The following is an 11,267-nucleotide window of genomic DNA, read 5'->3' as shown; positions in this document are numbered from 1 at the left end:
TTTTTTCAACTCGATTAATGCTGCCTGTGCTGTCACATGGTAAATTCCAGGCACCCCTAGGAGCTAAACCTGTATCAATTTCTTACAAGAAAACAAAAAATAGACCCCAAAGCTCACTCCCTGAAAGTTGCAAAGTATCATGATACTCTAGTTTATTAAAATGAAATGTAGATGATACCCTAGTTAACTACTACTTGAGCTATGCTTACACCTTAGGTAAATATATCAATGAAAAAGAACAGGAATATTTGAAGGGCAAATGTTTTATTTACACACTTATTTAAATACTTCTTTTCCTCAACTGAGTACTTACTGTAATACAGAATACAACTGCTTTCCCCCTCTCAACTGGTATCTTGTTAAATTATACATATGTGTAATTCTATACATCTTTATAACAAGTTTGAGAATGACATTCAGTAACACTGCCATACCCCTTAAAAGTGCCAGCAAATGGGTGAAAATATTACTGAAATTCATACTACATATTAAACCACATGTTTTCACTTGCATGTTACTGTTAGGGTTGGAAGAAAAAAATGGTGAAATTTACTGCAGAAACTCTTAATAGATATAATTTAATATAATATATAATATAAACATTTTATACTCACACTTGCATAATTGTATAATTTGTTATAAAAATTAAAAATCAGAGATGGTAAATGTAGTTTTCACTGATTCCTTGATTGTTTAATTTATGCTTACTTTCCAAGCTCTATGTGCATTTATAAATTAACTTTTTCTGTGATCTTTTCTCTAAAAACTTTATTATCACTTGAGAACATGATTGGCATTGGTTTTTTTAATGGGAATTTATTCTTCCAGTTCATTCAGATTGGTGGATTTCTCCTCATCATAAATTCTCTACTTAATAAGGTTTATCAAATATTTAAAGTTTTCTCAGATTCATAAGTGAATATTACATATGAATTTTCTGATGTACAATAAGATTTGACTTCTGGGAAAATGCTTTCCCACATTTGCTACATTCATAGGGCTTTTCTCCTGTATGAATTATCTGATGTCTGAGGAGATGAGACTTCTTGATGAAGGCTTTGCCACATTCAATACATCCATAAGGTTTCTCTCCTGTGTGAATTCTTTGATGCGTAACAAGCACAGAAGTGTTGCCAAAGGCTTTGCCGCATACGATGCATCGATAGGGTTTCTCTCCTGTATGAAATCTAGAGTGTTTATAAAGGGATGAACTATACCTGAAGGTTTTCCCACATTCCTTACATTCAAATGAGTTCTCAAGTGTATGTGATTTCACGTGTTGAGTAAAGGAGGAGTTCCAGGTGAATGATTTCCCGCATTGACCGCATTCATAAGGCTTCTCTCCAGTGTGGAGTCTCTGATGGACCACGAGTTGTGCTTTATGCGTAAACGCTTTCCCACAATCACTGCACACAAAGGGTCTCTCTCCATTATGTATTTTCTGATGAGTTGCAAGGTGAGCCTTCCTGCTATAGGCTTTCCCACAGTCGTTGCATTCAAAGGGTTTTTTTCTTGTATGATTTTTTTCATGTCTAATAAAATGAAACTTCTTTTTGAAGGCTTTCCCACATTCACTGCATTCATAACAGTTTTCTCCAGTATAACATCTATTACAATTAAGTAAGTCTGAAGTAGGTTGCAAACTCTTCCTATATGACTTACATTTATATGATTTTTTTCTTGTAGGATTAAGACTTGTGCTCATATTATAACCATGAAGTCTCTTCACAGTCAGAATTTTATTGAACATGAACAAAACTGAATTCAAAAAATTGTCTTTGCTTTCCTGGTTCTTGTCTGATTCATCAATAAGTGGGCAGTCAGCTTCTAAAAAGGAGTACAGTGAAACATTCCTAGTTAATTTTTGCCATCAACAGTTATAGAAACATATATGATTTCAAATCTAGTCTCTCGTTCTGAAACAAATCTGTATTTGCCTTGCTCCTGAGCTTTACGAATAAAACTGCTAAAGAGGAAATGGGAGCACAGAATGACAATGAGAATAGATGGCTTAACTTGTGACCTGAGGAAAGATAGTAAAATAGCAAAAGGTACAGTAAGGAGGGTACAAAGGAAATCAAAAAGTTGCTCAATTTCTCAATAAGGACATATGGTTAGCTCACAGAATGAAGAGAGCCCACTGTGGAGATGTGATCAATGGACTGGGTAGCCAGGGGAACAAGAGACAAGGGAGTTAAGGGAAAATATCAGAGGGAAAACTAGATTTGGAGAAGGGAGATCAGAATCAGGGTCCTTACTACCTAATCCCTAGATTACCCAGGTAGGATAGCTCCTTATTTCCCTCATTCATATCTCTTTTTCCTCTTGATCATCTGGCACAATGTCACTTCCCTTCAGGAACATTTTTCTATCTCCAATCCTCTAACCTCATCCAAACCACGGCTGAGACATATCTGTAGACAGGGCTCCAACTCTACTACAGCTGGGATTCATTCTTACACGTACTTGTAAGCCCAGGAACACAAAGGTCTAGCAGGTCATTTGAGGGTGTGCTATTCTTAGCCCAAGCACAGATTCTATCTGCTTGTTACCATTTTTATTCAGGCTGAGTTTTGATATATGACAAGTACTGCTTTTACATCCTCTTTCAATCTTCCTAACAAACTAGTCCCCAGAAAGCCTCTTTGCTCCTGAAGTCACATTTTTAGACTCCTAGTCTCAAAACCCTATAAATCCCAAATCCACTGTTCCATTAAAAAAAACAAAAAAAATTAGGGAGGGGGTTATAATTCCCCACTCCTGAATTTCCTTCCATGTGGAGTTACTACAATACCCCTAGCCTTTTGCTTCATGCCTTATCCTCTGTGGAGCTGGCTGAGTAGTGGGCTATAGCCATTAATACACATTTCTTTATTGAGTGGTTCTAAATGTGGGGACTGGGTTCCTGTCTTCTTTCCGCTCTACTTCAACCAATGAGAAGCAGCATCCTGTGTTACCTTGGCCAACATTAACCAACTGAAAAATCCAGGGTAATCAGCCTGGTGAACAAAAATATGCAATACAATGAATTCACTCATGGTATCTAAGCATGCACTGCTCTAGCCCTCAACAAATACCTACTTCTGTTCCAAGGATTCTAGATTCTAAATAGCTACAATCATTTGCTCATGTTCCTTCCCCACCTTAACTTGCCCTCCTTCATCCTCTCTCATCCTATGTAGTATTTAGATATCCTTTAGGGAGGAGCCATTGTTCCATGATCTTAAAAGAAAGGCTCCTCCAGTCTTTGCCTACTTTAAACTTTAGGCTCCATTTTCTCTGAACTTCTAAGACAGTCATCACTGCTGCCTAAACCATTTATTTTGACAACTAACTAGATTAAAACCACAATGTTACTGTGCATTGAACAAATGTTCCACATTCATCAAATTTTAAAATATATGGCTATGTTTTGCCTTTTCAACTACAATTTACACACCTGGAAAAACAATTTTTTTTCTTTATTTGAATCCTTCTCAGGGAACAATAAAAAGCCTTGTTGAATGAAAGGATAAGAAACATCCCCACAATCCCTGACTTTACAAAAATGAATTAATTAAATATTCATTGAATGTCCATGATGTGCTCAGCAATGGTGTAAAGAAAAAAAATGATACTGGACTTTCTCTTCAGGGAGTAATCATGAGAAAACATGCCTTAAAGCCACAGGTGTTTTTTAAAAAAAGTCTTAAAAGCCACAGGATTAAAAAAAAATCTAAGATAGTATATGTCAAGTTTTCGTGACAGAGCCATAGTAGAGTTGGGATGGGAATTCAAAGAAGGCAGAGATCAATGTAGGCTAAAGTTACCATGAAAGAGGAGAAAACTGAATTCAGACTTCATAGCATGCTGGTTTTGAAACCGAGTGGGGCCTTGAGAGGCTCCCAGGCACTGAAACCGTGAGGCCTGGGCACTAAGGCCTCCTTTTGTCCACCATTTCTTCCAGGCAAGACTCAAGCCTCCCATGACCTTCCCTGAGTTCCAAAGGGTGGATTTGAACAGTTGCTAATCAAGGGAGGAGCAGCTAAGAAACCACCTGAGGCAGGATTAAAGGGACCAGAGAAGCTCATCAAGATTAAGAGAAGACCACCTGAGACTGAGGGAGTGTAAGCCCTGCTCACACCCTAATCTTGTCAGGACCCCACCTTTGAACCCCTGTTATAAAGCCCTTAATCAAATCCTCTGGGGGAGAGACACATAGTTTTTCAAGGCAGAAGCCGAGTGTGTCTCCCTTTGCCTGGCAAAGCAATAAAGCTATCCTCTTCTACTTCACCCAAAACTGTGATTTGATTCAGCATCGCTGTACAGAGAGGCCGAGCTTTCGGTAACAGCTTTAGTTAGATGGAGCACATCAGAATCAAAAGGACTGATGCAGAAAAGAAAACTGTGTACAGAGGATGCTAAAGAGTCTAATTGCATGGAATAGGGAAAAGACGGACAATTCTGGATAAACGAAATGGGATCACATACAGAGGGATAAGCCATTTAAATACCATAATACAGGTTATACAGGAATAACATGTTTGTCAGAAGAGTGACAAGCAAAATGAAATAATTCAGATAAATCTTGCAAGAACATCTAAGATAAACCAGAAAATAGGCTGGAATTGGCAATATAAGTATTTACATAAACAGCCGAGATACCATATCAGGAGTTAAAATTCATTTGGTTTATGCCAGTAGTAATTAGGGTTCCAGGGAATCTAAAACACATTTAATTGGTATCTTAATCATTTGAAACATACTTCTTTTATGGACTCTGTGCAAAGGGAAGATTTTATTTTGAGTCAGTCTTGGATAAACTAGTAGTTGAAATTATAGGTAATAAGTCACAATAGTATTTAAGGAGAAATTCTTAAGAGAAAAAGCCAGTTGCTTACCACAGTGATTTTATGACTACAGAGCAGCAGGCCAGTCATTACCTTTTATTGTAAGGATAAAGGTAAAGGGTTGAAGAATATTAAAAATTGGTTACTATGAAAAAACAGACAATAAGGCCAGGTAGGGTAAAATTATGGGAATGGAAAGCTGGTGAGGCAAAGATGCTGGAGATGGCACAAAGTAAATAACTGTAGTCTTTAAAGTGATGAAGTTTCTGAGGGAGTTACTGTGGACAGAATTTCAGAAGATGGAAGAGAAGTCAAAAAGCAAACGGTGAATAAGCTGTGAGAAAGGGTGAGGGCAGATTAGTGAGGAACTAATTCAAATAAAGTTGGAGGACAATTTCCAAAAGATATCAATATTATCAAGTGAAGCAGAAAGATGCACTAGAAGGTAGATACCCCAAGTTAGCCGTAAGATTAAAGATAAGCAAGGTAGGGTACACAGGGGGAGTATATGCTGCAAGAAAAGGAACAAGTTTTTTTAAAAAAGGAAAAAAATTAGGAAGAACATGTGTTATAAAAGTTTTGAAATAAAAACAACTAACATATGCTGAACACTTACTGTCTGCCACTATATGAAGGGTTTTGCTTGTATTAACTCATATAATCTTTACAAAAACCTGAGGTAAAAAGTAATATTATCCCTATTTTATAAATAAAGTTGTGCTACAAAATAATTAGGTTAGACAGAGGTTGGTGGAATAAGACTTCAAATCCACATAATTTGATTACATTATTAGAAATTGATGTATGGAAAGATCGGCCATCATGTTGAGGAGGGAAGAAGAATGAGGATTCTAGGAACTGAGAGAACCAACAAGCACTTCGACGCAACAGGCAGCGTGAGGAGCCAGAGCAGAGAGGAAGGACATCCTCCCAAACAAGAGCTGAGAAACAGAAAGAGTAGCCACGTGGAAGAGTGGAAGTGAAGGTGCCATCTGGGGATCTGAGGATGTTGTGTCAGGTGTACCCAGTCACTTTCAAAGGTGTGTGGTTTTAAGAGGTGCTTCCTGCAAAGTAATTCAGAGGTGCCTGTCCCTCACTCACCAACTGAGATCTCAGTTCCAGAGACTCCCATCTACCTGTTTTCTCTGACTCACCTGGAGAGCGCCAACATGGGTTCTCTCTCTCCACCATCCATGGCTCTTGTCCTTGCTCCACCTTGAAGATCACTTTTGTTTTGGTGACTGGACACCCTGTTCATGGGAAACAACACAGAACTGGGGACAAAGTGCTAGGAACAAACGACTACCTCACAATTCGGGTTTGCCTCCTGGAGTCTTAGGGCCTGTGAAGATGACAGACAAGCTTTAGAACAGAAAAGACCCTTCTTCATTTGGGAGGCAGAAGCATTAAACAAATTATCTGATCCCCAAAGGGGATTAAGAATCTTTGACCACTAAAATTCAGGGACAAACTTACTAATGCTTCAGAATGTTCACAGCTTTCACAGGTCTTAAAGGAAGGGCACTATTAAAACATAATGAGTTACACTGAAAAGTTACCACCCACTGTCCTTACCCATTGAGATGAGGTTTCTAAAGTTCTCCAACATCACATCCCAATACAAGGTTCTCTGATCACAGTCAAGCAGCTGCCACTCCTCTGGGGTGAATTCCACAGCCACATCCTGGAGTGTCACTGATCCCTGTAATAGTACATGGATCTTCAAACTAAAGTGTGCATCATTTGGGGACTTGTAAGAGAATCATGGCAGCCTCTTAGGATCATATCATGTTGATTGTTGAGTTTTCAGAAAGTAATGTATGATAACTACTGTACACCTGATTCAGAAATATACTTTGTGATAGAAACAAAAATTATATTAAAAATATTCAACTAGTACCAGGATAATTCAATGGGGGAAAGAATGGTCTTTTAAACAAATGGTGTTGGAACAACTGGATCTCCACATGCAAAAAAATGAAGTTGGACTCCCCTCAACACACACACCTCACATCATATATAAAAATGAACTGAAAATGGATCAGAGACCTATGTGTAAGAGTTAAAACTAGAGGTGACCCTTGAACAACTTGGGGGTTAGGGGTGCCAACCTCCCCACAGTTAAAAATCCACATAATAACTTTACAGCCCTCCATATCCGTGGTTCCACAACCACAAATTCAACGAACCACAGGTCATGTAGTACTGTAGTATGTATGTATTGAAAAAAATCTGCATATAAGTGGACCCACACGGTTCAAACCCGTGTTGCTCAAGGGTCAACTGTATATAATTCTTAGATGAAAACAAGGGAGTAAGTCTTTATGACCTGGGATTAGGCAATGGTTTCTTACACATGACAGAAAAAGTGTAAGTGACAAAAGAAAAAAAATAGATAAATTGGTATTCATCAAAATTAAACATTTTTAAGCTTCAAAGCACACCATGAAGAAAGTGAAAAAGACAATTCACAAAATAGGAGGAAATATTTGTAAATCATATATCTAAAAAGAAATTTGTATCTAAATTATAAAAAGAATTCTTACAACACAACAATAAAAAGAAAACCCAATTTAAAAATGGGCAAAGGATTTGAACAGACATTTTTCCAAAAACAGATTATGGTCCATAAGCACATGAAAAGATGTTCAACATCATTAGTAAATACAAATTAAAACCACAATGAGGTATCACTTTATACCCACTAGGATGGCTAAAATCAAAGGCAGACAATGACAAGTGTTAATAAGGATAGGGAGAAACTGGAACTCTCATACATTGATGGTAGAACTGTAAAATGGTGCAGCAACTATGGAAAACAGTTCAGGAGCTCCTCAAAATGTCAAACATAGAGTCACCATATGACCCAGCAATTTTTCCTAGGTATATACGCAAAAGAATTGAAATCATACATCCCCCCCCCAAAAAAAACCATACACAAATGCCCATAGCAGAATTATTCATAATAGGCAAAAGTGGCAACAGTATGAGTATCCATCAGCTAATAAATAGATAAACAAAATGAGGTACATCCATATGATCCAATATTATTCAGCAATAAAAAGGACTCTACAACATAGATGATCCTTGAAAATTTTGTGCTGGCTGAGAGAAGCCAGTCACAAGAGATCACATATTGTATGGTTCCATTTGTATGAAATGTTCAGAATAGGCAAATACATATAAACATAAAGTAATTCAGGGCTGGGGGAAGGAAGGAATGGGGAGTGACTGCTAATGGATATGGGGTTTCTTTTGAGAGTAATGAAAATGTTCTGAGATTAGTGGTGATGGGTTCACAATTATGATAATATACTAAAAAACCCCACTAAATTGTATATATTTTAAAGGGGTCAATTTGTAATATATGAATTATGTCTCAATAAAATTATTTTAAAATATTACTTATATGTTCTTCATTCATTCACTCATACAATATTCAATGAGGACATACCAAGTACAGTACTAGAGATACAAAAAAGAATAAAATTATTACTGCCCTCAGAGATCTTACAATCTATTAGACACTGCAAAACAAACATGTAAAGGTAATAAGATGTTAGAGGGGCTATAAGGTTAATAGGCCAGACGCACATAAGCATAATAAAATAGAAAAATACAGATTTTTTAATATGATAAAATATATCCTCTCAACCATAAAGTCAAAATCATGTTTAACTTAAACTGAAATTAAAAAGGCATGTGGCAACATGCCTACTGCAAAGAGGTAGTTAAGACCATATAAAGCAGGTGTCAGCAAACTACAACCCACAGGCTGACCGCCTGTGTTTGTAAATAAAATGTAACTGGAACATAGTTATGTCCATTTGTTTACTTCAACTACAAGAGCAGAGTTGAGTAGTTGCCACAGAGGTTATATGGCCTTCAAGCCTAAAATATTTACTATCTGTCCCTTTAAAAAGTTAAGAGGGCTTCCCTGGTGGCGCAGTGGTTGAGAATCTGCCTGCCAAGGCAGGGGACACGGGTTCGAGCCCTGGTCTGGGAAGATCCCACATGCCGCGGAGCAACTAGGCCCGTGAGCCACAACTACTGAGCCTGCGCGTCTGGAGCCTGTGCTCCGCAACAAGAGAGGCCGCGATAATGAGAGGCCCGCGCACCGTGATGAAGAGTGGCCCCCGCTTGCCACAACTAGAGAAAGCCCTCGCACAGAAACGAAGACCCAACACAGCCAAAAATAATAAATAAATAAATAAATAAATAAATTTATTAAAAAAAAAAAAAAGTTAAGAGAGGGACTTCCCTGGTGGTCCAGTGGTTAAGACTCCTCACTCCCAAAGCAGGGGGCCTGGGTTCAGTCCCTGGTTAGGGAACTAGATTCACATGCCACAACTAAAAAAGCCTGCATGCCACAACTAAAGATCCCGCACACGGCAACAAAGATCCCACATGCCACAACTAAGACCCGGTGCAGCCAAATAAATAAATAAATAAATATTAGGGAAAAAAAAAAAAGTTAAGAGACTAGGCAGGGTTTACCCCAGGAATGCACAGATAGTTCAATATTGGGAAATGTATTAGAAATTCTTTAAACTGTTATATTAAAGAAAAAATATATTACTTTATTGACAGGTATAAAAAAATGATATGAGGAAAAAAGTTCCCAATTTATGAAAACAATCTTAACAAGCTAAAAATCCTTAACTTGGTTTAAAAAACAAAACAAAACAAAAAAACAACTATCTACCAGATTACAAGAGGAAACAGTAAGACACTGGAAGCATTCCCACTAAAACTGGAACAAAAAAGATTTTGGCTAGAAATTACATTCAAAATTATAGTTACTAGAAGTCCTGTCCATTGACATAAGACAAGAAAAAAAAATGGAGCCTACATATTAGGCAATAAGGAACAAAACTCCATTTGAAGAGTATATGATGGTCTATCTAGAAAATCTAAGAATCAACTAAAAAACTCTTGGACTTAGTAAGAGTTCTGTAAGTTGACATAAAGTCAAATAGATAAATCCATACTTTCCTCTACACCAGAATAGCCAAATAGAAAATATAATGAAAAAAGATCCATTCCATTCTCAATAGCAACTTAAACCATATATAAGAATAAACATCATAAGAAATGTAAAAGAATTACCATAATAAACCTATAAAACTGTACTGAAGGACCAAAAAACACTGAATAAAATGAAGAACTCACAAATAACAAATGCTGGAGAGGGTGTGGAGAAAAGGGAACCCTCCTACACTGTTGGTGGGAATGTAAGTTGGTACAGTCACTATGGAGAACAGTATGGCTGTCCCTCAGAAAACTAAAAATAGAATTACCATATGATCCAGCAATCCCACTCCTGGGAATGTACCTGGACAAAACTATAATTCAAAAAGATACATGCACCCCTATGTTCACAGCAGCACTATTCACAACAGCCAAAACATGGAAACAACCTAAATGTCCATTGACAGATGAATGGATAAAGAAGATGTGGTACATATATACAATGGAATATTACTCAGCCATAAAAAAGAATGAAATAATGCCATTGGCAGCAACATGGATGCAACTAGAGATTATCATACTAAATGAAGTAAGTCAGAAAGAGAAAGACTAATACCATATGATATCACTTATATGTGGAATCTAAAATATGGCACAAATGAACCTATCTACAAATCAGAAACTGACTCACAGACATAGAGAACAGACGTGTGGTTGCCAACGGGGAGGAGGGGAGGGAGAGGGATGGCCTGGTAGTTTGTGGTTGATAGATGCAAACTATTACATTTAGAATGGATAAACAACAAGGTCCTAACGTATAGCACAGGGAACTATATTCAATATCCTGTGATAAACCAAAATGGAAAAGAATATGAAAAAAGCATGTCTCTATGTGTATAACTGAGTCACTTTGCTGTACAGCGGACACTGGCACAACATTGTAAATCAACTCTACTTCAGTTTAAAAAAATGGAGAACTCATTATTGAAAAGTTATGAATTCTCTCCAAATTAATCTAAAAGTGTAATGCAATCACAATAAAAATACCTAACACACCCCCTTATGGACCTTGACAAGCTGATTTTTAAATTCACATGGAAGAGAAAATGCTCAAGAATTGCTGAAGACTCTGGAAAAGGCGCAAGGTTTACTTATGAATCCAGGTGAATATTAAAAAGGACACGTACCTGGACTTACAAATTGAGTTCATATAGCACTTCTTGGCACTATGTTCTCTGCTTATTCTAGGGAACACTCTAAGAAAGTCACAGGAGGGAATTCCCTGGTGGCACACTGGTTAGGACTCCACGCTTCCAGTGCAGGGGGCCTGGATTCAATCCCCAGTCAGGGAAATAGATCCCAAATGCATGCCTCAACTAAGAGTTTGCATGCTACAACTAAGGAGCAGGTGAGCCACAACTAAGGAGCCCCCCTGCTGCAACTAAGACCTGGTGCAACCAAATAAAT

General features: G+C 37.5%; 1 protein-coding gene across 5 annotated transcripts in view; it reads right to left on the bottom strand.

Moving 5' to 3' along the window:
- Positions 1-665: 665 nt before the first annotated feature.
- Positions 666-11,267, bottom strand: part of ZNF684 (zinc finger protein 684) — a 37,385-nt gene continuing 26,783 nt past the window's right edge. For 3 of the 5 annotated variants that reach the window (XM_068539612.1, XM_068539611.1, XM_068539613.1), the window contains 3 exons: positions 6,405-6,531; positions 5,984-6,079; positions 666-1,827 (listed from right to left, as the gene is read on the bottom strand). In XM_068539612.1, coding sequence (XP_068395713.1) covers positions 923-1,827; positions 5,984-6,079; positions 6,405-6,531 — 1,128 coding nt within the window. In that variant the 3' untranslated portion in view covers positions 666-922. The remainder of the gene's footprint in view (positions 1,828-5,983; positions 6,080-6,404; positions 6,532-11,267) is intronic. The other 2 variants (XM_068539614.1, XM_068539615.1) reach the window with 1 other exon arrangement.

The sequence above is a fragment of the Eschrichtius robustus genome, chromosome 3 (genome assembly GCF_028021215.1).
Source record: "Eschrichtius robustus isolate mEscRob2 chromosome 3, mEscRob2.pri, whole genome shotgun sequence".
NCBI lineage: Eukaryota > Metazoa > Chordata > Mammalia > Artiodactyla > Eschrichtiidae > Eschrichtius > Eschrichtius robustus.
This window is presented reverse-complemented; position numbering and strand designations above follow the sequence as displayed.